This window comes from Agelaius phoeniceus, chromosome 3 (genome assembly GCF_051311805.1).
Source record: "Agelaius phoeniceus isolate bAgePho1 chromosome 3, bAgePho1.hap1, whole genome shotgun sequence".
Taxonomy (NCBI): domain Eukaryota; kingdom Metazoa; phylum Chordata; class Aves; order Passeriformes; family Icteridae; genus Agelaius; species Agelaius phoeniceus.
Window position 1 is genome coordinate 15,062,565 of NC_135267.1, and position 27,932 is coordinate 15,090,496.

The 27,932-nt window shown below is 39.1% G+C and overlaps 1 protein-coding gene across 1 annotated transcript; it reads left to right on the plus strand.

Moving 5' to 3' along the window:
- Positions 1-27,821, plus strand: UBE2J1 (ubiquitin conjugating enzyme E2 J1). Its single transcript, XM_054628942.2, has 8 exons — positions 1-216; positions 9,337-9,410; positions 11,115-11,246; positions 11,811-11,895; positions 13,315-13,420; positions 15,272-15,401; positions 19,119-19,250; positions 26,745-27,821. The coding sequence occupies exons 1-8, from the start codon at positions 186-188 to the stop codon at positions 27,018-27,020; spliced, it is 966 nt and encodes a 321-aa protein (XP_054484917.2). The 5' UTR covers positions 1-185; the 3' UTR covers positions 27,021-27,821.
- Positions 27,822-27,932: the final 111 nt, after the last annotated feature.

The window sequence follows — 27,932 nt, forward strand, 5'->3', positions numbered from 1 at the left end:
GGGCCCGGGGCGGTGCCGGCTCGGCAGGTGCCTCCCCCCGCGGTCACGGCGGGGCTGTCGCCGCCGCTGCCACGTCAGGGGAGTGTCCCGCGGCGAGGCGGGCTGGGCCGGGGCCGGCCTTCCTCCTCCGCCCCCTGCCCCCGCCGCCGGAGCCGCCGCGGAGGGAGCGAGCGGTGCCCGCTGCCATGGAGGCCCGGTACAACCTCAAGAGCCCGGGTAGGCGGCGGCCGCGCCTTTACGAGCTGTCCGGGCCGCTGCTGGCGAGCTGGTCGCGGAGGGCTCGGGGGCCGGGGCTGGGGCCGGGGCCGGGGCTGCGGCGGGGAGGAGGGCCGGGGGCCACGGCGGTGGCGATGGGTTCCCTGCGCCGGGGCGGTGGCGGCGTTCAGGCGGAGGCCGGCCGGGTTCGGTTCGCCTTCGCAGTGCGATGGCGTTGATACCTTCCTCCGAGCTGTAATTCGGTTCAAAACACCCTGACCGCCAGGTCTGTGTGCCCACGCGTTTTGGTGGATCGTGGAATCGTACCTTTGAACGTTTAGTCAGGTGGCCGTGCCCTGCTCCCCCGGCATCGCCTGCCCTCTGAATAGGTGCCTGTGAGGGACGGCTTGCCAAGGGTGACTTGGCCTGTGTGGCGTCAGTTTGTTTTGCAGAAGTGTTGCTGTACAGGCTCTATTTACTTGCGTGTCTGTGTTTGCTCCCATGTTTGGTTCGGCATGTTTGCATGTTAAAATTCATGCCTATAACTCCTGCGCTTTCTTTTGAATCCTTGAAGTGAGAGAGATGCCTCAAGAGATGTGGAGAAAACAGTGCTAGAAGGGAAGGCTTGGATTCCTGGGAAGCAAACAGTGGACAGGCCGTGTCTCCCCCATGGCTGTGTCGGAGCAGCGGCCTCTGACCGGCTGTGCCAGGGCTTCACCCCCGGGAGCTGCTTGCACAGCCGGAGCAAAACCTCTTCCGCGGCTTGTAAGGGCTGGGAGGGTGTGTGTGTGGGTTGCTGTCCCGGCTTTCCCCTGACTGGGTGTTGAGAAATAGGCATTATCGGCTTCATGTTATTGTGATGAATAGTGGCTTTATTTTTTAATCATACCTTCCTGTTACCAGCATGAGAGGTGAGGAGAAACTGAATGTTATGATGACTTGTACCTTACAAATGTCAGTGACACGCTTGTTTACAAACATACCTCGTGCGGATAATGTGTCTATTGTTAAATTATGTCCCTTAGCCTTACACCCAAGTTGCATAACTGAAAGATAAGAAGGATCACTAAGCGAATGATGAACTTTTTGTCATTTAAAAATACTTGGAAGGAAGGAATACTTTGTTTTTAGGGAGATATGCAGGATGCGTGGCATATGTGAATTTACAAGGCCAAACAAACATGCTCCGTGGCTGTGGTTCGCCACGTCATGGGAAACAGTGGTGGTGTGCTGTATGACAAACACCTGGGATCTGGGTGGAGAGGACAAATATCTGTGGCTTAATTTAGAAATGTTCTTCCCCTTTATTGCTACTTGTCCCCCCTGTATTCAAGAGAAAATTACCTTTACTGGAATTGATTTTCAGCACCTGTTGGTGCTGAAAACCAGGTGGAACCAGCTGTTCCATAGCAAAATGAACTTTATGTGGCAAAGACAAATAATTCATACAATGGTTTAATATTATTTCTCCAAATTAAGCATGTTTGGTTACATATTAATTTATTAAACTATTTATTTCCATATAGATGTTGAAAGTTTGTAAATTATATAAGTAACTTTTAAAATTTCTATAATGATTTAAAACATGGATGTCAATAGTCAATATATGTGAAATCGTTCACTGAACAGATGTGCAAAAAGGTGTTGAATAAATATAACAAATATTTTAAATAAATATTGTTTCTTTCACAGTTGTCCATTAAAATGAGTTGACAGTAATTATGTATAGCCACTGCTTCTAGTCTGGCATTTAACTTGCTAACCAGGTAGATGAGCATAGGCAATTACTTAATATTTCTGTGTATGTTTTACAAATTCCTGTCTTGTTCCAGTTACCTGTGCACTTTAGTGCTGGTATCTTACTCTTGCAATTTGACTGAAGGCTTACAATGGAACTCTACAATATTCTAATATTAAGCTAGCTTCAGTTAATGTAAAGGCACTAAAATACATAAAAAGTGCACCATATTTTCTATTTCAAAGGGTTGTGTCATCTGTGGACTGAAGGGATTACTTGGTAACTGAGCCCTCTAGGGCTTTAGAACAAGTAGCTGACCTTGTGCCTGTTGTTGCTTTGCCTTTAGTAGAGGAAGAACCAGGCTGCTAACGTTTAGGTCAGCTTTAGGGATTTAGAACATGCTATCTTGAGACAGAGTGGAAAAAGTAATCGTTTTGTACCTGTACAAGAGGCTTCTACTGTTGAAATCTGCTCTTTGACTTGAGCAAACTGCAAATGGTGACTTTGTCTGTTCAGTAGATTTTTAAAGGGCAAATCCTACTAACCCTTTTATTATAAGTTGCTTTAATGTAATGTTGTAGATGAAAATACATTTTAAATAGGAAAATACTGTTAAAAGAAACATGTGCCTTTATTAATCTTTATTTTAAGCCAAATTCTGCTATAGAGTTGTGAAGGAGCTGAAGTTCATCTGTGAACTTCATACCTGGATCTCTCTTCTGTGAATGTGCTAGACCAGGTTGATGAGTGGGGATCAGTTAGGTTCTCCACTGCTGTACTTTGTGTGCTCTCAAGCAGACCACAAAAGTGCAATATTACTACATGTCTTTGTCCTGCTCCTGATTGCTCCAAGGCAATGTGTTCATCTTCTTCCTTATCCCTGTTTCTACAGCCAGTTAGTTCATCCCAACATACCAGAAAGATGGTAACTCTCCACAGCACAAAGCAAGTTGTTCCCCTGCACACCACGCCTCTGCTCGCTGAGAGGCAGCGCAGCTCTGGCCATTCTCAGTTTGCCACAGGTACAGGCCATGGCCAGTGCATGTCTGGGATGGCCAAACAGCTTCTGTCACTGACCCTCTGTGAGAGCAGGGTGCCATGGGGGCATTCACCTCATGCTGTCTTCTCACACTGCCTATGAACTTGAGTTTCTTTTTTATTTCTTCCCAAAAAGACCATTAATTTTGGAAGGGATGAAATTTCACACTCCACACTTCAGGTTTCTTTGTATTGCTTCAATAAGGCAAAGCCTTGTAAGCCGTTGCTTCATATTTTTGTGTGTATTTTTGGCAGTTGTAAAAGGGTAAGCTGTTTTCTGTCTTAGGATTTCAAAATGGATTAGTCAATGTATATCAGCCTGCTACCACATGGCTGATAAACCTCTCCCATCAATATTAAAGCTCAGCTGACTAGAGTACAGACTCATCCTCTTCATGCCTCAGGAACATCACTATTTTCTGAAATCTATAAGACAGCTACTTGGAATAATCTCTTTAGTTTTTTTTCCCCCAAGAGCTGTGACCCTTGGCCTGTAAGATCAGACACCAAATCTTGTAGTCACTGCTCTTGTAGTGACAATGTCTCGCTTTTGTCTGGGCTGTGACCAGGCGTCTGAGTGGGCATTAGCACAGACACTCGAAGAATTATGAACACCTACTTGCAGTGCCTCACACAGAGCCCACAAACAATCATGCTTTTTCGTTTTTTGGGGGGCAGAGTTTATTTTGCTTTCAGCAGACCAACTCATTAAGAATTTGATTAGTGAGGGCACTGGAGGCCTAGGGAGAGCATGTGGAGGGAGGCATGCATTTATTGTCCTGGGCAATGTCCTGCATTTATTGTCCAGGGCACTGCTTTGGGAGCCTGAGGGCATAGGGAACCTAACAATGCTGAGATTGTGATCCTCTTAGCTGTCATCTTCAATATGATTGCTGCTTTTCCTACAAACTGTACTTCTTTCTCCCCTGCATATTTTGTACAAGTAAGTGATCCGTGCCTACAAGCATGAGTCAGTTCTTTGTTAACTAAACAGAGCTAATAGGAAATAGCCAGTAGCTGTTGTGCTGCTTAGTACCTTCCGAGTATGAAATAAGGATAGATTGTTTGAAAACAAAACGTTGAACAGATGTTAAAATTTTATTCATTGTTTAATCTTAGTGTGTTCAACAAATACCTTGGATTTTGTAAGTTTTACCTCCCTTTGTGTTGACTGAACAGTTGTTTTCAATTGCAACTACAAGAAGAGTACTGTACTTCCTGCTGCCCTGAGGGATATGAGGACTAAAGGTTGGCTGTTTCTGAGGGTGAGAGGAAAGCAAGACAAGACTAATTAAAAGTTTTTGTGTTTTTTTAATAGTTGTTAATACTTTGTTGATCATGTGAAGGAATGTACGTGAGGCTGTGAAGATGTAAAAGAGCTGTTCAGGAGGCTTATGGGTCTTGAGAAGGGATGTATCTGAGACCCTGAGGATGGAAAACAGCTGGCCTGTTTCTTGGCAAATGGTGTTTACACTTGTTTTGTAGCAGAAGGCAAAGGAACTGCCAGAGGAATGTCCTGGTCTTGGCTGGGATGGAGTTAATTTTTTTCCTAGTAGCTGGTTCAGTGCTGTGTTTTGGATTTATTTCTATTATTTTTAGTTCACAGATGATCACACATCATTCACAGGTTCTAAGCTGGCCAGGAGAATCACATCCACAACATGTCACACAGGTCCTAGTGACGCTGTGCAGGTTGCTGTGAACCTGTTAGAATTTCTGTATGTTTAGATTTAATAAACCATTCTCTAGAGAGTACAGCAAAAAATATCATTGAAAAAAGATCATTTTCCATATCAAAGAGCTACTGTGACTCTTCGTTTTAAATATGTTTTCTTACATGTGTCAGTGACCACATCACTTAAAACGGGGAATTTTTTAAAACTTAAAATGTCAAAGCTCATCAAGTGCTGTCATTTTATGAGCAATCCTAGGTACTTTACACATAAACTTAATCCTGATGGGCTTTTTAATGATGTGTAGTGGAGCTACTGACAGAGTGATTCACTGTTATTTTTCCCTTCCAAGAAATTTAAGCATTACCTTTAGTAAATGAGATTTTCTTTTAAATGCCAATGCAGTTTGGGTTCCCAGGTGCTTTGGGCTGCTGTGGGGACTGCTGACACTCTGCACTGTGACCTCTGAAGTCACTTGATGGTTACACCAGCTGTGGGTCAGGCACTCTTGGCTCAATGGTCAGCTATAGAGTGGAGGGGGGAAGAAAAGAAAGCCAGCTGGATTTAAGAAGACCCTCCCAAAATGTCGTTCAACACGTCCATGTAATTGAAAGGACTTGATGCTTGTCTCAAACTGTTTATGTGATTTCACTTTAACATTTTTTTCTATTATTGTTGTGTAATATTTTTCCTAATTGTAGGTAGTAGCCTCATTAATAGAAAAACACATAACAAAGATGACTTGTGTTTTACTAATCACTTAAGTGGATTGAGTAGTTATAAAAGTTTCTCTGAGATGAAGGGTTTTATGGGAGTTTTACTTTCATTGGAAAACCTGTATTCAGTAAATAAATTGCATCCTTACTTGTGCTGTTTTGGTTAGCAGAGCCATAGGGAAAAAGTTACTACTTCTTCTGTATTTCTTCTGCATAGACCTCTAAATCTTGCTTAAAGTGAAAAAAAAATAATAATAGCAGCCATAAATAAAAAGGTAGGAAACATTTGCCAAAGCAGTAAAAGCTGTCAGGTTGTTTTATTCTTCTTTTCCCAGCTTAGATAAGTCATCTTGGAAGATTGAGAGATCTCTAGCTTTATGCCAGCTGTTCTGGATTCCATTATTTGTCTGTTCATTATGTACTTTCTTTTTCAAATAGTGGAACTGAAATTTCAAACTGAAGTTTGAGAATTCATTTCAGAATGAAAAGGTTGCTGTGCATTTGAGGAAGATACTGTCATGCACAACCACTTTTTTTTTTTTTTAGTAAAGACATAATGATATACTAAGAAAACACCACCAATGTTCAAATCCTGTCATCTCTTTAAGCAGTCACACTGATGTTTACAAAGACTGATCACTTGCATGTTCTGTGTCCAGAAGGTTTCCCCAGCCACTAGCTACAGACTTGTCTGGTTGGGCACACAGCAGGAGTACTTGAATGTGACCTGCAGATATATTCAAAAGAAACAATTGTGTGAACTGAGGTTTGAGGGTAACTTGAAGTAAAGGATGATGAAAGTGGAATTTGACTGGACGTGGTTTTTGGCAGAAATGAATCTATGAATCACATATGCATTTATTGTCCAAATTTTGTGCATTAATTGTTATTCCACCACCACTCAATCCTAAAGCAAGCTGGTGGCTTTAAACTTGATTCTTAGATTTTTAATATCCATATTTTGCTTTTCAGAAAATTTTATTCAGTGTAACACAAGAGGCAGATTGTCAGGCAGGGCCTCTGACCTGTAGTATTCTGTCTTTCCTCCACAGAGCAGTAGATAGCTCCCACACCTTCTGCTTGGTGGGAACTCTCCTGTAATCTCTAGTCCAGAAACTTAATTTCTCCAGGATTTAATTTTGATGAACATTGATAAAGTGTTACTGAGTGTATCTGTGAAAGTATGGTTATTTTTCATGTTGATGGTCATGTCACATTAAAAAATAACTTGACTATTTTGTCTCTAAAACCTATCTTAGACAAATTCTGTGTCTTGACTTTTTTTTAGCTGAATTAGTGATACTCTTTGACTTTATTGACAGTCTGCAATTCTTTATTTCAAATGGGTCCAAACCGTTCTGATTTTTCAGAATTGCCATTGCCAAATGTTTACTCAGTGACTCAGTATGACTTAAGTGGGTTGAAATACCATGACTTACTGCAGGCAGACTTTGTGAATTATGCTTGTTTCTTCCACTGCAGTTTTTGGTAGCCAAAGGAAGAACTGTTTCATGAATACTGCAGCAGTGCTTAAAGAAGAAACAAATTTTGTGCTTTCTTCACTGGATTGCACATTCTCAGAATGAACCTTTACCTCTCCAGGCTTTCTTTGCAGCCTCTCAGTTGGTTTCTTTCAGCAATGTGGGAGGAGAAACACAAAATGGTTTGGGTTGGCAGGAATCTTTAAAGGTAATCTAGTTGAGCCTCCCTGCCTCAGGCAAGGACACATTCTGCTAAATCACAGCTCAAAGCTCTGTCCAACTTGGCCTTCAATGCTTCCAGGGATGAGGCCTCCCCAGCTTCTCTGGGCAGCTTGTTCCAGTGTCTCGTTGCCCTCACTGTAGAGAATTCCTTCCATATGTTCCTTCCATATTCCTTCCAATCTAAACCTGCTCTCTTTGAGTTCAAAACCATTCCCTCTTCTCACTACAGGTTGTGGTAAGAAGTTACTTCTTTCTTATAAGCATCTTCTAGGTATTGAAAGGTCACAGTAAAGTCTCCCTAGAGCTTTTTCTTCGGGCTGAACAACCCCATCTCTCAGCCTTTCTGCATACACATGTGCTGCTTAGAATCATGGAATAATAGAAAGGCTTGGGTTGGAAGGCACCTTAAGGATCACCTACTTCCAACCCCTGTGCCATGAGCAGGGACACCTTTCACTAGACCAGGTTGCTCTAAGCTCTGTCCAACCTGGCCTGGAACACTTCCAGGGATGGGGCATCCACAACTTCACTGGATAACTTGTTCCAGCATCTTACCATCCTCACAGAAAAGAAATTCTTCCTAAGATACAATCTAAATCTACTCTCTTTCAGTTTGAAGCTATTCCCCGTCTTGTTGCTACATGCTTTTATAAAAATCCCTCTCCCATCTTTCTTGTAGGCTCTCTTCAGGTATTGGAAGGCCGAAGTTAGGTCAGCTGATAGATACTTAAAATGTCCAGGGTTGCTTAATACTGAAAACTTCTTATAAGCAAATTATCTCTGTGATATTCAAGAGCTAAATTAGATTTTTGTTATGTTTCATGCCCCAAGAGTGGAATATTATTATGCTCTAATAGCTTTCCCTTGGTGAACATGGGTGACTCCACTTGATGCTGTTGTGGGGGAATGTATTTCTTTTCTGTCCTGGTTTCTCAGCTGGGAAATCTCAGTAACAGTTGTCTGCCTTGTCCATGACTGCTCTGTCTTTATTAGGTTTTATTATGTACATTGTCAGTTTTCTCATGGTCATCTTTTTGCTTCATGGGGTGTTCCCTCCTGAATTAGCTCATCCTGGTGCATGCCACTTTTCTTCTAAAGGCAAGTGTCCAGCCTTGTTGGCTGTGAAGCAATGCTGGGTCCAAAGCCTTTTCTGGTCCAGACTGGTTTTCTTATATTCCTCTCTAATGAACTGGTAAACCTTAATGAAGATGAAAGAGACAAACTGTTACTCAGCAGAGTCTGAATGCTGCTAGCTGTGCCATGACCTTGTGGGATCTGTAGGGTGTTTAATTGACACCTCCCTGTGACAGCAGCATAACTAAGGTAACTGGCAGCAGCAGATTTCCACGTAATTGGTTTTCTCTTTGGGTTGTAAGAAGTGAAATTCTCAAACTTTGAGCCGTTGTTTATAGCTGTCCAAAAGTGTGAAGGAGGAAAAGAACTTTTCACAGTAGATTGGAAGGAGAATCCCTGTGTGGGGAGGTCAGAGTTTTTTATTAATGTATGGTGCACATGAGGGCACCTGAAGTATAAGTGATGTAACAGAGCTTGCAAAAGAGGGCACAAGAAGGAAATACAGAAAATACAGGTGATGCTGGTATTTCTGAAGTGGAAGGTTGGAGAAGGTTGCTAATGAGTATCCTAAAATCATGATAGAACACCTGGGTGTTCACACTTGGTGGCAGGTTCCAGCTGCAGAGGCCCTGGGTAAATTTTTCAGGCTGGGCATATGTGTGTTCAAGTCTTATATAAAACTTCATCTCCTCTTCCTGATGATATGTTGATTTCTCTCAAGTATTACTGTGACCACCCTTTGATCAACTAAAGGAGTAGTCATGTAATTGTCATGGGAGGTGTCAGGATAAAGCTTTTCAGCAGTTGTTAAAGATGCTCATGTATTGTAGAATATTGAGGTTGTTAGCCTTGTAAATCTTGTAGTCTGAAACTCTGTTAATGATACATATGTTTTTCCTCCTCCTTGGTGCAATTACCAGTATAAAACTACTTTAGTCCTGGTGTTCAGTGTTGAGAAGCTCTGTGATCATGCACGGATTTTTCATAACTTTATGCTTGTACAACCCATTTAAGGTTTATTCATCATAAGTAGTTATATAGTGTCTTGAATTAGGAACTCCAGTGAAGAAGCTGGAATCTGCTGGAGAAGATTAGTTAGCTGAAAAGAGTTCTTCAAGAAATGTTTTATGTATTTTTCTATGCAATGCATATTAAGTTATTTTCTTCATTTTCATGTCTTATGCTTTCCTTTTTTTCAGCTGTCAAACGTTTGATGAAAGAGGCTGCAGAACTGAAGGATCCTACAGATCATTATCATGCACAGCCTTTGGAGGTTTGTTTCTCTATATGTTTGCAAGACCTTGTAATTAGGCTGTTTTATTAATATATACTCTTAATATATACGTCTCTAAAATGCATATATATTTAAAATATACATATTTAAATGATAGCAAGCCGATTTTTTTTCCCCTGTGATGGAAATCAGCAGCAGAATTCAACTTCAATGGTCTTCTAGTTCAGGATATTGGTGAAAGTACTTAGTAATAGTTTTACATGGCACCTGTGTAGTTTTATAGCATGGGTGTGTTTATTCCCCCCATCGCCTTCCCAAGACTCTGGAAATACTTGATATGTAAATCAAGCTTTTTGTACCCAAACCTGGCATCGGGCTCAGTTGCTGAGTTGGTCACTGAAACACTTAAGGTGATCTCTGAGGATTGTTGTTTTGCTTTTAAGAAAACCTGTGAAAAACACAAATGTGTACAATTCTGGATGCATTGTAAGAGAGAGGGATTTCACTTAAGCGGTAGCTTCTTGTCTGAACACCCAGTTAAGTTTTTGGATGGAGAGGACAATGAACTTCTGGTGGTTAGAAGCTTAAACAGAAATCCCTTCTGACTTCATTAGGTTAATTTAAAAAAAATCAGTGTTCTATGATATTCAGTTGGGAGGTTTGATTTTCAGCTGTTTGCAGAAATGCGTAACACACTTGTCGTGCTCACATAATAATGCATGTTCCTAGGCGCTATAAAATATTCCCTATTGTTTACTGGTTTTTATCTGTAGCTTGCTTCTCCTTCCTGTGGTAAAATGAGAGGTTTAATTCTTGCTATTATTTGGAACCTACATGAAGATCTTATTTCTGGATTAGAACAGTGTCTCACTGCGAAGAGAACGCTGGCAGATGAAAGGAAACACTGGAAATCTTGACAGTTATCTCCTAGACTTGAAAAACTGCAACTATGTGGGCAGTGCCAGTGCTGTAATACCAGTGTTTAGCATTAGCTGGGGGATCTCACTCACTGACAGCAAGCCTCATTTAGGCTCCTGTCCTAACAGTAGGAGTTGTTCTGCTTGTAAATATTTAGGAAGTTGTTGGCAGCACGAGTTCTGATACACAAATCCCAGCTGAAAACTCCAAAGAAATAATGTTTAAAGAGAAGTTATTTATATGTCCAAGGATGATAAAACTCTAGATTTCAATGCGTATCTTTCAAAGTTGTGCAATAAGGCACAGTACCTGTTTCAAAATTGTTAATGGAGGAGGAGGAATAGTTCTGTGGGGTGTGAGTCAAATCCCTGTGTTGACCAGGGCATGGAAGGAGCTTTGGGAAGGCTGTCATTAGTGTTCTTTCTTGGTGTAGGTCTCCCCTTGGTTCTCCAGAAATCATTGTTCATTGAGACAAAGATTGAAAGATTTTGGCTCTTACTCTTAATTGACTCAGTTTTCTATCTGTTGGATAGTAAAACTCTTCTAATAATTTATACAGCTGGCATAAAAAATTTGGACAATGAATTTGAGGGTTTTGGCAAATTATAGCACAAGAAATTTACCAGAAGCCTACAATGCTTTATCCTTAGTGCTGCATTCTCTTAACTCTCTACTTGATTTTGGCTTCTTAAAACTTCTGCCTGTGTACTGTTTCTTCAGCCCGTCCTTGTTCAAGAAAATGAGATTGAATTGTCTTTTTCTGTGATGAACACTTTTTCTTTTTTTTTCCCCTCCCCCCTTCTCCCATCGATGGGGGTATTTTAGGATAATCTTTTTGAATGGCACTTCACTGTTAGAGGCCCTCCAGATTCAGATTTTGATGGAGGGATTTATCATGGGCGAATAGTGCTACCACCTGAATATCCCATGAAACCACCCAGCATTATTTTGCTGACGGTAAGTAAGCATGCTTACTAATTTTTCCTTTTTATTGTTATCAATTTTATCATAGGTAGAGAGAGAGAGCAATTCTTGGCATTTAACATAATGTTATTTTTGTAAGAAAGGTGGCACATATAGTACAATTGAAGATCCAAAGTCTTCCAAGATTATTTTGGTGATCTCTGAATGGCATGAAGCTTTATGCCTAATAAATGGAAGTTCTTTCCTCTGGGAGCAATCACACTGATGTGATTCTCTAGCCTTCTGTTCTCCCCATGGGCCTGCTTGGTTTCTGTTGAATACAATGCTCAGATGTAGGAAGGCAGACCTGTAGTTTGAGGCAAAGGCCTTCCTTTGTGCATAGTTTTGTAGAAGGTTTTTCTTCATGCATTAATAGACTCAGGTGACAGAGTTCTGTTTTCAGCAAGCTGAATGCCAATTTTATGGTGTTGGCAGTAGTACAATTGTCACATATTATTTGTAAATGTAATTATTTTTATCATGATTTTTACAACTTTTACAAAAACTCAAGAGTTAACTTCTGGCATGCTTTATTGTATCCTCCTTCTTCCTTTGAAGGCAAATGGCAGGTTTGAAGTGGGGAAGAAAATTTGTTTAAGCATCTCAGGGCATCATCCTGAAACATGGCAGCCTTCGTGGAGTAGTAAGTAACAATTCCTTGATAAATGTTACCCACATCAAACAACTTGTTCTTTAAACTAAAAAAATCTCATGAAGAATGTTTATAGTGGAAGAGGAGACAGATTTTGAGGGTGTAAAATTATGGGAGAATTTGTCAAATATAAGATCATAAAGGAGTGAAATTGAATGATTTGGAAATCATACTAAGTAAATGCCAGGGTTGAGGAGCTGAGGGGTGATGGCAAACTCTTCTTTACTTGGATACATAAGCATTAAGAATTCTCAGACTACTTAGAATATCTTTATGTGTTTTGTTTAAAATTTTTCTTACGAAAATAAATCCTGTTACTTTACCCTGTTTTTGCATGATCACTAAGCCAGCTTGAATAATAATAGAAGTGAGTTTTCAATTCTAATGATGTGGTTCTGAGCACTCAAGAGGAAGATAATGTGGTCTGAGTTCAGAATAACTGAATCTTCTCTTATCTTTATTTTTAAAAATACTGTTATTACAGCTGGCACAGTTCATCCAAGGCAATATGCTATATGTTCAAGTAATTTTAATTTGACTGAGTACAGTATATCAATTATTTCTATATCAGTTTCACTTTTAAAATATGTTAGTAAGATTTTAGGAGTTTTCTAGCAGACCACTCTTCAACTTTTGTTAAGTCTCTAATGTTTTTTTAAAGAGTAGAAAATACTGTGTTTCTAAGTAGTCATATATATTCTGTCTCTTTTCTGTGGTACTTATTTTGATGGGATATTTATTTACCAACTCTATTGGCAAAGTGTCTTGAATTCTTAAATTTCATTACATCTGTAAAACAAAGTCCAAGTACAGATGTTGTCAAAAGAGATGCTTCACATGAAGAACAGATGACTTCTGTTACTAATATTAGTTAGTTATTTAGCAGTTATTAATGTTCTAAGTGAGATCCTTCCCCTATTTATGATGACATAAAAGGAACAAATTCTGCAATACTTTGCAAAAAAGAAAAACTCTGAGCATGTGTGCACTAAATTGCAGAATTCATGTCTAATAGAAAACAGACACAAAAAAAGGAATTCCCTGTGAACCTTCTTATCTTTTTCCTCTCCCCTCTTCTCCCCTCAACCACCTTTTTATATGTTAGTTCTGCTTTACCTTTTTTTCCTTGTTTTTAAAGTCTGGAACACTCACCTTAATGCAGCATTTTTGTGAGAATTGATTTTTTTCTTCTCTGTTGGCCTTTTCTTTGTTTACAACCTGATGTTAAAACAGAATTGAGAACACCTTGCAGTGTACCAAAATAAACCCCAAACCAGTGCTGCTTGTAGGAAATTCAGACTTGGCAGAATGAAGTTTTGCAGTCAGAAATGCAACTTTGCCAGGTGTGGAATGAGATTACATAACTGTTGTTTCTGCCACCTTGTTTATAACTCTGTTTTCCCATTTTAGTAAGAACAGCTTTACTAGCCATCATAGGATTTATGCCAACCAAAGGTGAAGGAGCAATAGGATCTCTAGATTACACACCAGAAGAAAGAAGAGCTCTTGCAAAGAAGTAAGTGTTAAGTTTGTTATTGTAGGTACATTTACATTCACTTACTTTTAGGGTAATGCATTGAGTAGAAAATAAGCTATTTTAGTCTATTATCTTCAGTCTTTATCTTATCTGTTCCAAATAAAACAAGTTTGATGCCTTGTATGTGTAGTCACTTTTTTCTCAGGATATTGTGTAAACTTGGAACTTGCAGTCAAACTAAATATTTTGGGAGCACTCCGTTCCTTCCAGTATTGTGTGGTCATATTAGAGATTTGTCTGAAATTCAGACTTGGAGATGTAATTAACATTGTGATACAGTACTAATTGCAGCATGGAGAGAAAGTGGGTATGATGGAATTGATAGTAAGTGGGGGAGAAAACAACCAAAATAATGATGTATAATTGTCCTTAAGTAATAACAAAATTAGTTCAAAATTCTGAAGCAACTTCTTCTAAATGATCTTTAGGAAGTTAATTTAAGATTAGGTTTGTGACTATGATGAAATTATTAGCTTAGTGGCCAAGGGGAAGGCAGTGGGTGTTGTTTATAGGGACTTCAGCAAGGCTTTTGGTGTCCTTTGCCTTATCCTCAGTCACAGAGTACAGCCTAGGTAGTTGGGGACAGTAAGGTAGATTAAGAACTGGCTGAGCTGCCTGGCTCAGAGGATTGTGATAAGCAGCACAAAATCCAGCTGCAGGCTGGTCACTATTGGTGTATTCCTGGTGTCAGTACTGGGGCCAGTGCTATTCAGTGTCATTAATGACCTGGATAATGGGACAGGGTGCACCCTCAGCAAGTTTGCTGGTGATACAAAGCTGGGAGGTGTGGCTGATACACCAGAAGGTTGTACTGCCATCCAGAGGAGCCTCAGCTGGCTGGAGGAATGTCAGAGAAAAGTCCTGCCCCTGGAGAGGAATAGCACCAGCTGCTAGAAGGGAGCTTGGAAGGGAGGATTGTGGCAGTCACCATGCTGACCAGCAGGCAGCAGGTGCCCTTGCAGCAGAGAAGGCTGATGTGTCCTGGGTTGCACAAGGGACAGCATTGCCAGCAGGTCAAGGGAAGTGATCCTACTTCAGTACTCAGCACTAGTGAGACATCAGGAGTGCTGGGCTCAGGTGGGGCTGTGAGCAGGTCAGAGTACAAGAAAGATAACATGTCCTGGAGCAAATTCAGTGCAGTGCCACAGAGGTGATTGAGGGGCTGGAACATGTTTCACCCATGGAGATAGTAAATGAGCTGGGAGCGTTCAGCCTGGAGAAGAGAAGGTTCAGGGGATCATATCCATGTGTACAATTATCTGAAAGGAAGTTGTAAAAAAGGTAGAGCCAGGCTCTTTTCAGTGGCATTCAGTAACAGGAGTGAGTCAGTGGGGTAGGTTGGTCTTGATACTGTGATGTCAAGTCTCTGTGGTTCCTCACTGTCCTGGAGAGCCACTTGCCCTATAGAGAGATGATGTGGGAAGGTTATGTTCTCCAAGAAGCTGAAATTCCTGGATTGGAGGTGCAAGCTCCTGGGTTCAGTATAACATTTGTAATAATAGTTAAATATTTATAATTTATAGTTTTTATTTGCTGCAGATACAAGTATTTTAATTCTAAGAAATTATTAATAAAGTATAAATAATAGTGATATTTAAGTCAGTTGTTAATACTTTCCTAAATGACATCAGAGAATTTGTGTTAGTAATATAGATAATTCTCAATATATTTTTTCAAGATAGTGTGATTTGAGGCAGAGGGAAGTACTTCTAAGCTACTGGCCTTGCCACCACTTGTCTTTCTGTGGATTGTTCTGCAAATAGTTTATTAAACAAGCACACAGGAACACTGAGAACATGTTATTCTGAGCTATGTCCTTTCTGGGTGCAGGTCACAAGACTTCTGTTGTGAAATGTGTGGCACATCTATGAAGACAGCCCTCTTACCACTGACATCTGGAAGTGTGTCATGCCAGGCAGACAAGGAGGCTAAAGAACTTGCCAGGCAAATTAGCTTCAAGGTAAAGTCACTGTTTAAACTTTTATCTCTCTTGTATAGAATTAGAAAAAAAAAATATTGAGGGAAAAACTTGGAAATCACAGAAACATTCATCATTTCAGAAGACCTTCATCAATTGCTATGTGGAAGCCTGTTTATTTCAGTATAGTCTGAAAGAGAAAATAAGAATGGATCTCTTGAAATTTGCTGGTTAATAAGTTGTGCATCTCAAGCATTGATTGATTAATTTTAATTTTCGTGGTGACCACTGTAGTAAAAACTGCCTATGTTGCTTTTACTTCCACATTTTCTGACACTAATAACTTGATTAAATTCTCCAGAATTAGTTTTATCATAAAAGTGTGATGAAAGTTTGGGCAAAGCTAACCTAAATTTTTTACCTTTGTGATTTTTTTTTTCCTTTTGGCTTATGGAAGGAATAAAACATATTACTACTGAAAAATGGTTGCAAATTCTTTTGAACTACTCTGCTACTATCTGAAGATACTGAAAGTTGAACTCTGGTATGGAAGTTGCTGTGACCGAAAAATGTGTTCTCTAGCTTGTGTTTCAGTGAAAGCAAGGTTTGTTTAGACAAATACATTCCTTAGAGAATTGCATGTCTTGCATGCACAGTGTTGTTTTTCACTGGGTTTTCCACTAAACTCTTAAATCAGCCACTAAGGAAGACTACTGTGCATGAGGGCAGGGAGCTACAGTTACAATATGACAATGTGGCATTAGTGCAGAACACATCCTCACTAAGGTCAGGGCTGCCAGTATGTCCCCTTTTATCACCCATGTTCTTCTAATAGTGTCCTAAGGGCTACTTTTTACTTCTTTTGTGTGTGCCAGGAAAGTAAAGATTGTCTTCTGAGCATTCCTGCCAGTCTTGCAGGACGTGCATATTCCTGTGCCATAACCCTTAGAATAAAAACATCTCCAAATATTTTACAAAGATACAAAAAACAGGGACAGAATTTTAAAGCTGAGCTACTTGGAGAAACAATGGATTGCCTTTTCCTGGCTTTTTTACAGTATATAAGGGTTTAAAGTTGTAGGATTGATTTTTACTTAAGAACTGCTAATCTTCAAAGAAATTCTAGAAATATCAGAGTTTGGTTTTGTTTGGCTTTTTCTTTTGTGAGAAAGAACTCATAACTGACATTTCATACCTTTTTCAGTTTTAAAATTAACGGCTTACAGATATCAGTCTTTAAAGAATACAGGTGCTTTCCATGTATCTGTGTGCTTGACACCACCTCCTAAGAACAAGCACTTGTCAGGAAAAAAAATGAACAAATGCATTAGGTTTCTACAGCCTTTCACCATCCATTGTTTTTGGTTTTTTTTTTTTTTTTTTTTTTTTAATAAGGTAAATCAGTTCTGTCCTCTGGTTGCACCTTTATTCCCTTCTCAAATCACATTTTAGGGGTTGGGGTTTTTTAAGCTTCCTGCTTCTCTGCTTTGCTTGACTTTCTTATCTGTTTGTTGTTAGGCAGAGGTGTTCAATTGTTGTGTTTGTAATAAACTAATAGTATGAATTACTAGCAGAAAATAAAGAAGTTTTTAATTATTTGGATACATTTCATATCAATTTATGGGGTAAGATTTAACATCAGATTGCAGATTGAGTGTATAATTTGAGAGAGTCTCTCTACTAGCAAACATACTAGCAACCTCTGCATTCATCCTTTAATAAGAGGTTTCCTAACTATGTGTAGATGATCCCAGGGTTATTGTGTTTCTTACCAGCTTTAAACAAGATGGTAACTTTTTAAAAAGCGGTATTGAGATAGGAATACAAAATTCAGGTGGGGGAAAAGACCCCAACACATCTTCTCATTACGGTTTTCCTGATTCTGTGAGCATCCACCTTTGTTCCTGTCTGTTTTAATAGTAAATTGTATTTTGTATCAGTTTTATATTGACTTCTAAATAGTTTCCCGCATTTTAGGTGTTATATAGCAGAAATTCCACTTTGCTTAAAACAGGGAAAAAGAAAAAGAAATCACTAATAGGATATGTGTCACTGTAAAACAGTATGGTTTACCTTCATGTTGCCATCACATGGCATATTTTGCAGTAAAATTCTCTGCTCACCCTCATATGTTTAAAGATGTTGGTCATCTTTTGAATGGTCTGACTTTAGTCTAGATACTAGACTTAGTACTTTCATAAACTAAAGTATATCAAATGCACATTTGGTACTGCTTTATAGAGATTAACAGTAAAGATGAAATAAGCTCATCTTGAAAGAAGCAAGAGTATGAAAATCGGTACTCTGGCTCTGGGGAACTTAAGATTGGATATAGGAAAGAAAGATTCACCCTGAGGGTTGTCAAATGCTGGAGCAGACTACCCAGAGAGACTCTGGAACCCCCAGCTTTGGAGATGCTCAAAACTTGTCTGGACATGACTCTAGAGAGAGTTGGACCAGGGACATCTGGAGTTCCATTCCAGTCTAAATGCTTCATAATTCTGTGTTGCTTTGTTGATGATCCATATTTGAATCATAACTTTTCCTGTCTAATACTACAGTTCATAATAGTTAAGTGCAAAGACAAAGCAGTCTTCTTAGCATATTCTAAGTTTTCAAATGTTAAATCCATCTCCAGATTGTTTTGGTTAATGAATGTATTTTTGGGATTCTCTTGAGGTAAGACATAAAGAAACAGAGAACTTAATTTCCTCACACTAAATAGTATCATGAAAGACTATTATACTGTGATCTTACCAGTTTGTTATCACTGTAACTGGTTGTTTTCTAATACACCGTTTGTATTTCTTGCTACTACTACCACCACTACCACCATGTCTGCATTTGAAGACTAGATTTGAAGTTGTCATTTTGTATTAAGTTGGCATCTAGACACATGACTTGAGAGGTGACTTGGTTACTGATAAAAATTGATCTGGTCAAGACTTCCTTTTTTTTGACATGTGTAAATTTTAGAAATATTCCACTTCAGCGCTATGATGGTATATCCTTTTCCATACCCAAGAGATTATTGCTGGCATATATTCTGGGGTTTGTGTTCTTCTACATGTCCCTACTGATCTCTTGTCTCAGATTTCCTAAGCATGAAACCTAAATTCTGGGAAATAATGTGCAGTAGACATTTTGTAAATGTGTATGAAAGCAGTATTGAAAGACTTGAATTTTTTCTTTCACTCCATGCTGAAATTTAAATAGTGGACACTGGTATGCAAATACTACCCAGTGTAGTGTCATGCATATATGCCCACTCTGTCTGTGAGGCAACTTTGTACTGAAACCAGTACAGCCAGATTACACTGGCTCTCACCAGAGGCTCTTCAGTCCTGTGGGGGAACAGGCTGTGCTACTTCACTTGTATCAACAGTAAGCAACATTGTCTTAAGGACATGCAAAACAAAAGTTTTAAAAACTGTGTTATTCTGGCATAATGTCCTGGATCTTCTAAAGACTTTTGTTTTTTGCTCTTACATCTGTGCTTTTTTTTTTGAATGTTACATTTGATATGTGCAAACAAAATTGGGTTTTAAACCATTGTTTGCACATTTGCAGTCTTATTTCTAAAGAATGAAAATTTCTTAAACTTATTACTGTGTCGTCAGAATGCAACTGGCACAACCAATTATTACATTTTGATAAGCCTCATATTCTCTGCAAAGAAATACACGTTCCAAAATAAGCCAAATTGTTTTGGAGCAATTTTGATTTTGTCTGTGACGTGTGCATGTGTGCTTCTTGTAGGCAGAGGTCAATTCATCCAGGAGATCTGATGCTGGACCCTCAAACACATCAGGACTGAACCACACTGCTGCTTCACGTGAGCCCCAGCAGGATGGTGCAGCCAGAGCATTCCCAGATCCAGCAAGTGCAACGGTATGGTCCATCTTTGAGCTTTATTGGGCACAGTCTGATTATTAAATTGGTCCTCTTAAGCTGATTGGAGTCTTGATTAAAGTATGTAGTTCATATATTTATGCTGGAACTCCTGCATACTTTATATAAAATCTATTAGCAAATAGTATGCTGAATCATTTTTAGAAATAGCAACCTTTGCTTTCACTTTCTTCTCTTAAAACAAGAAATAATGTTCTTTTAGCAGTTCTTCTTCCCAGTGTTTCCTTTAATTACACTGTGTTCATTAAAACTTCATGGTGTCTGAAGCACTACAATTTACCATCTGCGTAACATAGCACAGGTTTTCTCTACAGAATTCTTAGCCAGAGGCAAAAAATGTTTCAGTGATAACCTGTAGCTTTTAAATATTAATCAGTACTATCCTCTTAAGTCAGTCTAAAATGTTCTTACCATTTGAAATATGGCACTTATATTTTAATACTGCTAGGTGTATGCTTACATAAAGGTTTCAGAAGTGACTGAGGTCTGGTGGTGGGCCAAGGCAGCTGCTGTTAGGACTGTTGCAAATGCAGTCTAAATTCACTGATAAATTGCAGGCAAATCCCAGCTCAGCTGCCTTTTTTAGAGAGGATGGGGCTGCAGATTGGTTAAAAAACCTACAACATGTCCAGTAACATCTGTTGTGTGTTTGCAACATGTTTTCAAGTTATGTAGAAATATAAACGTGCTAATAGCAAACTTTCTTTCCCTCACAGTAAGGGGGAAGAAATTCTTCCAGATTGTTCAGGATTCAATAAACCATTTTATTATATTCTTCTTATTGCAAATCCTGGCTAATATAGTAGAAAGATCTGATACACCAAGGCATTTCTGGCATTTTCTTGAGGAGAGAGACTTTTTAAAATTAATCACATTTTTAAGAAAACTAGTTTTATCAATTATACTGATTTAATAATTAATAGTTAATTTAATGTTCAGAAGATCAGTCCTATAGGAAATGAGACCTATAAACATATAAGTGTATGTAAAAATATTAATATATGTGATCAACTGTAAATGATAAGTGGGTTCATGTTTTAGAGAATTTAACTAATATTCAGGATTTTTAGTTTTAGTTTGAACCAACACCTGTGTTTCTGAGCTGTCACATATTGAGTGGTAGGAATTATCTGGAGCCATTCAGTAGTGGAAAATAGCCACAGTGGAAGAAAGAAATGTGTAGCAGGAAAGACTGTTTTAAGGAATTTGAGCTTGTTATTTTTGTGTTCTTACTCATGTGAAAGGTAATAGAAATATTTTCAAAGTAGGGCACTCTGGGCCTTGATCTGCTTAGAGGTGTGAAAGTGTACCCATGCAAACCTCAGATCTTTTCTACTCAGCTGGGTTTCCTGCATGTGTAAAATCTCTTTATTGAGTTCTTGTTGTGTAAAGACCTAATTCTGCCTTAATAAGTTGTGTTAGATTTGGGCAACACCAAAACATATTATTCTCTCTTTGGGGATAAAATGTTTGCCCCTGACTCTACAAATGTGTACTTAATTAAAAGCTGTTGTAGAAAATTTGCTGGGTTTACTCTAGTTGAGAGTAAAAAGGGGAGAGATGGGGCTAATGCTGAATTCTTGTATTAACTTGTTGATACAGTAGATTAATGTGTCTCACTCTGAAGTCATGGGACCTTTTGTCTTTCTAGACAGTACAGAAATGAATACTCGAAGTAATCATGCAGAAAAAATGGAGTGTTACCTTTCTTCTGCTCCTAGAACAGTTGTAACCATTCTTCATTAAAGACACAATGGTAAATAGGTGTTAAGGGAAGGGTCACCTCTAGGTGAAGGTGAAGCAATCTGTAGTCTGTGTTTTATTATGGGACTGCTTCATGGTCGAGTTTGTTCTTTCCAGCAGCAGTTCTCTGTGCCATGATTTTTTAACCTTAAAGTTGATTGAAAGGCCAGATTTTTGAAATGTGTTAATCAGATATTTCTGATCACAGTAATGTCCTTCCTGGGACAGGGCTAACTTAATTCTTGTGTGAAGAGCACTCTGAAATGGGTCTCTGTGATGGCATCACTTTGTGTCCATTTCTTTGTTCCACGCAGGGCCTTATTCCTGAAGAGAGAATTTTTCATTCCATCAGAAAAAGAGATATTTTTAATTAGCTCTACCTTCTGTCGTCTTTCACCTAGGAAAAGGATTATAGCCTCACTGACTAAAGAAGGACCAAGTCTTACAGTATTTACATTAAGTATATGTTTTTCAGATTTCAAAACTCAGTTTGAAACTGTTGCTTATGTCATTTTGTTACTCAGTACTTCAGTCTTACAGATTCTTGCCCTTTGAAAATACTTACTGTGTAATTGCTGCATGGATGTTTGTCTGTGCTGTGGGGAAGGTGCACTCAGAGCTCTTGACTTTTAAGCTTTCCCTGCATGACCACATCTTCCAGGTCACTTCACTTCCTCCCCACCTTCTATTGTCTTTTTGCCAGACCAGCAGAGGTTGTTCCCATTCACTGTCCTGTTAATAATGACTGGAGTGTGCAACACTGGTGCAGATGTTGCACATTGGCTATTAAGTTTTATGTGCCTGTATTATTAGAGAACATTCATCCAGCCTTTAAACAGCTGATTTTGAAGGAAGAAGGGGAAGGGAGGGGGTTGATTCTCGTGCCAGTGAGACCTGCTTCCCAAGAGAACCTGTCTCACAACATTATAGAGGTTTGCCAGTGTCCTGGGTTGACTATATGATGCTTTTATCCCAAATCATCTCATTCTGTTTATGCTGATAATAAGTTTTGCACCTTTAAGATGTGTTCCCGAGAGTGAAGGGGGGAGAGAAGAAGCAGCAGTTTGTTTTCAGACACTGCACTCACTCCTCCACATTCCAGCTCCTGGACTGTGTTATCTGTGGATGGACAGACAGCAGGACAGAGCTCTCCTTTGCTTTTAGTTAGTTTAGCTAGCTGAGGCAAAGAAGTTCCCTGGAATGTGGTTTTTTCCCTTTTCTTTGGACCTCTTGAAACTTGCTCTGGACTGAACACCCAGGGGAGCACCGGCAGCTGCACCTGTGGCCCACTGGGCCGGGCCTGGCCCGCGACATTTCCAGCACTGAGGGACTGATCAGAGACTGAGTGAGCTGAGCTGCAACCTGGGGAGGGGGTTTCTCAGTTTGTCATCTCTTTTGGAGCAGCAAGGGGTTTTATTGTTTAATATTGTTTAGGTTTTATTGTTTAATAAACAGGTTTTTTCCACTTTTCTCCAAGGAGGTAGTTTCTCCTGGACCGGTTATGGGGCAGGGCTGATTTAATTTGCTTTCCTGCCAGAGCCCCTTGGGGGATTCTCTCCCAAATTTGCTCTGAACCAGGACAAATAACAGTCAGGTGCAAGGCAACGAGTGCAACAACATGGGAACAAGGAAAGGAACAACACTGCTCTGGAAGATGCTGCCACAGCAACTTGTCTAAAAGGATACAGAGCTGCAGAGAACAGTCTTTAGCAGTAATAAAACTAAAACAATAGGCTACCTAAGGCATTATGCAGTATTTCTGAGGAGTCTGAACTGAATGCAGAGAACACCTCTGACTAGACTACTTCTGACAGTACTTTATTTTATTTGTAGTAGCTGTTGATGTCTACTCAGGGTAAAGTAATGATACATTATTCTTGTTTGAGTATTCAAAGTGCAAGCAAGGTACTGCTGCTGAAAACTGGCTTGATAAAAGTAACTGCCGTAGCATTAAGGTGAAATCCTTCCACATCTGAGCAAAACAATGTTTTTGAAGGAATATATTGTAGATACTCAGGTGGGACTCAGGTCCAGTGGTCACCTAAATTTTGGTACCAAAACTCTGATCACAGTGGGACTCATTAGTGGAGGCTGGAGAGCAGTGCCATTTACTCAGCAGCAGAGGCTGGTGGGCTGCATTTCTATCTTCCCCCCCATTGCACAGACTAAATCTGTTTGGATTATGGGTGTCTAAACTTCCACCAAATCTGTAGCAATACATTTGGTGCATTGATAGAGAATGATGTCCCACCTTGGGGCTTATAGCTAATGAATAAAGTTGATGCTTTGTGAGCTTTATTAAGTAGCAAGGTAAAAACTGTAGTTAGGCTGTTTTCTGATAACCTGGGAATGCATTAAGCCTCAGTACACCTGTTATTAAGCAGTATCTTATAATAGTGACTTGCACTGATAATAGTGACTAGATGAAGCATTATGAGGGTGATAAAATAAACAGTGTAACTGAAGCCAGCTACCCTTGGGCTGATGAAGGAGGTTTCTGTCAGAAAATGAGGCTGTGTTCTGATGCATGAGATTTATAAAGCCCTTAACTTTAATTATAAGTTCTGAATGATATATTGGCAAAAAGCGTTACCCTTTATCTCTGTTAAGTGATGTCTTAGTTCTGTAATGCTACAGCAACCATTTTAAATGTCTTGACAATTGAGAGTACTATGCCCAACTTTGATTCATTAAAAACCTGACATTTTTCATATTAGCCATTAAGCCATGCTGTGTCAAACTTCAGTGTTTCTTCAGTTAGAAGTTGCACAGACAAACAAGTGTTTCACCTATCCTGATTTCTGCATCTGTCCCCAGACCACTGGTATAAGTGAAAGAGGCTTCAGTAACCCAGAGCATTTATATGGTCCTGAGTTTCTGAGTTTGCTGTATTTTTAAAACATCCCTTCTAAGATGATTACATATCCTTCTAGTATTCTGATAAAATTTTTTAAAATAATGGGCTGGAAATATAAAGGATGCAATGAGTTCTACCATTTTTAAGTAGACTGAACATGATATAAATTTCATTACTTGCATTTTTTTATATGGTACAAGTTTTTGTTAGTTCTGATATAAGTATATTTTACTGAAATAGCTTATTCATCAAATCATTGTTCAGATGTCCTTGGAGCAAAGTTTTCTATCAGTCCTAACAGTTTCAGAAGCTTCAGAAATAATGTGACATGTAGTAATATAAATAGTATGTAATAATGTGACATGTATGTATTAAATGTCTGTAAAGATCAGATGCTAAAGGTGGCTATAATTAACTATTGTTGAATATTTCTATTTTTAGTCTGTTAAGCCCTCATCCACATTTCTAGTATGGTTTGGCAGAAACCATTATTTGGCAGAAGTAATGGAAATTGTGTCATGTGAGGTGTTGTGTTAGTCTAAAAATCTTGTAATGTTTGCTTACAAAGAGTTTAAAGACTTGCCATTGAGTTGAAGACAAGGTGATTGTGATTTTTTTTAATAGTGAAGCCCGTCTGCCATTTTTGGCATTCTTAACAATTAAGTCTTCAAACAAATAAAAGAATCTATCTATCTATCTATCTATCTATCTATCTATCTATCTATCTATCTATCTATCTATCTATCTGTCATCTCTATTACTTAAGATACTGTAGCACCTGGACCCAAATTTATATCGGGTCATGATGATGCCTCCTTTCTTAGCTTTCTTCTGCATGTCTGGTAATAGTTGGCCATTGATTATGTTGGGAATCCCAAGGTGGTGCATTTAGCTGAGCTTTGGGTGAAGCCTTTGGTCTGCTGCTGGCCCAATCCATCTATAATTTCCTCAGAAAAATAACTGAAAGCCTTGAAATTGTCAGTGAGATTTCTCTTGAATCACGGATCTGTTCATGTCAGTGTATGACAGCTTGTTCTATTCAGAACGGGGCCTTTCTGTTTTATTTTTAAATTTAAGTTTTGCAGTATTGAGAAGATGTGTGTGACAGCCAGTGCTAGTTACTTTTGTTAGTAAGATGGAGGATTAGGAATATTTCTAGACTTTTTTATATATTTAAAAACTGAAGAAGAAGAACATTGCTTACTGAATTGGTAGTTCTTGTGTCCTGAATTCACTTCTCTCCCTCTCACCTTCTGGATGATGGGAATGTAGATGAATCTAGGAACTTCGTTTCTCAAAGGCTTGGCTTCCCCAAGTCTTTATTTTCCTTGGCATGAGGAGCTTTCAAGTGAGAAGCAGAATTACTTTCTTCTGCAGTGTACTGGAAATCACAACAGGCTGCTTGTGGTGTTCTTGGCTGTCTCTGCTGATAAAATTTATCTTTTAAAAACATTTTTCTTTGAAGCTACCCAAGCTGCTTTGCTTATTTAGGCTAGACCCCTGTGTAAACAGCAAGTTATCAAATGTGGTGAGTAATTGCATCAGTACTTCCTTGCAAATGATAAACAGTGGGAAATAGTAATGATGAGGAGGTAGGAATTTAAGGCCTTTTCTCTTGGTGAGACAAATCACTGACTAGGTGGAAATTTTGAATTCTTTATCCACACAGAGAAGAGTCACAAGACCAAGTGCTATTCACTGTCTTGTGGATTGTCAAATCTGATATGCAGTTGAGGGCATTCCCCATTAAGTCATGTGGAAAGGTTATCTTTTATGGGTATAGTAGATGGCTGAAGTAGTGCTTAAGGTTATGGATATTGGGTCCATTAAAAGGCTTTGGAGAAAAATCTAAAATGTCTAGAATTCTAGTTTTACCTGCTGTTAGGATAATCTTTTAGAAGGAAAGGGGGAGAAAGCTAACTCTGGAAAATAGCTGCAAATTGGTTTAAGTAGGAATACCAGAAACCCTTATTTTCTGAGGACTGAAAATGAGACTTAAAAATTTTAAAAACCTGCCGTTTTTTCTCAGAGCTTTTTTTTTTAAACTTTTAAAACAAAACCTTGTCAAAATGCTTATTTCTAATGACTGCGCTGTATTACTATTTTTAATATTAAACATTGGAAGTTTGAGCTTTTTAGTATTGCAAGCAAGATTAGTCTGGTGGGAGATCAGATGTCATATTTTCTAGTTGATAAGATTGAAACTTGTTTTCTTCAGCATAAAATTCTCATGAGCAGAACATCATTTGCTAAAGTGCATTTTTTAGTACTTGTAATGTCAGATCGAGTTTGCCCAGTAGAGGGCAATAGGTAAGTGCCTGCACATGTGCTGTGCTCCGGAGCTCCTGCTGGGATCAGGTGGTTTGTGGTTAGGATTTTCGTTTTGTTTTTTCAGTGGTGGTGGTGGTGATGAGAACAGACTTCTGGACCCAGATGTCCCCAGGAAGCACTGCAGCACTGCTTAACTACAGTTCTTGAACTTCTCTCCGTCCTTCTTTTGGCTTCTCCATCTTGTTTCCCCTTCAGTATAGGTGACGTTGCAAATCCTCAGAGATGTAACTACCTAGAGGATTTCTTGAGCAGCAAAGAGTTAAAACATCCTAGACAAAGATATTTGAAGTCTCTAACATAAATATGGTTTGACAGACTTCTTTCAGCCTTCTCTTGTCTATAGAACTGCTGATTTTCAGCTTGAAATATATTTCTACTCAGGATAGTGTATGGACAAAAACAAGCAGCTATAACAATCCTGTAATTATTAGTGACATGTATTAACACTTATCTGAAGAGCATGTTTTAGTCCCTATGATTTTATCTCTTGCTGACAAGAGATAAAATGCATTGTCTGACAGCTGTCAACCTTTCTGTTTCAGTCTGAAGCTCAGAGCAGCAGTGCAGCAGCAGCTGGGCAGGAGCACAGCCCAGCTGTGCCCAGCAGCAGCACCTCGCTGAGTCCCCGGCAGCGCCGCGCGCAGCAGCAGAGCCAGAGACGGGCCCCGGCTTCCGCCGACTTCACCCGGGCACCGCAGCCCCGGGGCAACGCCAACCACACGGGCTCCACCGTGCTCATCGTCCTGCTCACCTTCGCCCTGGCAGCTCTCATATTCCGTAGAATATGTCTGGCTAACGAGTATGTGTTTGAGTTATAAGGTTGTTTGTCCTGACAGCAGTGACTTGAGTGCTTCACTGAACGCTCTGTATTGGCTATGACATGAGAACTGTTTACAAAGGTTACTTTTTGTATTTACGCTTAAATCCTTATGAATGTTAATGTACCTACAGATACAATAATTGTAGGAAAAGCAAAGTTGGACCTGTAAGCTATGAGTTTTAATTGAGCGCCCACTAGATACTTGCAGAAACAGTGCAGTGGAATAGTAACATTAAGGCATGTGGGATGGGACTAAATTTGAATAATTTATTTAGTAAAAGACGATTTTTAAAAAATGGTTGATTCAATTTTTTATGGGGCATAAATGCTCATATAAGTACCCCATCTAAGTTAGTATAAGATCTGACATTGAAGAGGGGATGATAAAATGAAACACTGCTATGTGTTTGTGTCTGGTGAACTCCTAATTTAGAGGGAATACAGTTTTGTAACCACTTTTATTTGCCATGACACATTTCCAGAGGAGAAACACATACAATTTGGTTGTGATGCTGCTTTGTGTGTGTGGAAGGGGGACGGGATTGTGGGAGGAAAGTAGGTGCCAGAAAACAACTTGCATTATTTTGATTTTTATTTTTTGGAAGAAAGATTGGGTAGTCTTTTGAAAGATTTGAATGTCCTCTTCTAGTACTTTCAACTGTATATCTTGTTTTTAAAATTTGAAGATTATGCAAAACATGTCTATTCTTGCAATAGTTATAAATATGTAATATAATTATTTACCCAGAGCTGTTGTCTTTTAATTATACCAGAAATATACATAATGTGTTGAACTGAATGTTTCGTATGTGGTTTTATTTACTAAAGAAAATTTAAGCCTTATTACTTAAATTCTGACATATATGGACATGCTTAACAGAAGTATTTATTACAATCCTGCTAGTAATAA

Excerpts from the sequence above, each read along its gene's own strand:
- UBE2J1 (XM_054628942.2), top strand. The coding sequence starts at position 186 with ATGGAGGCCCGGTACAACCTCAAGAGCCCGG. Across the intron at positions 11,247-11,810 it reads CCAGCATTATTTTGCTGACG|GCAAATGGCAGGTTTGAAGT; the intron begins GTAAGTAAGCAT and ends CTTCCTTTGAAG. Across the intron at positions 11,896-13,314 it reads ATGGCAGCCTTCGTGGAGTA|TAAGAACAGCTTTACTAGCC; the intron begins GTAAGTAACAAT and ends TTCCCATTTTAG.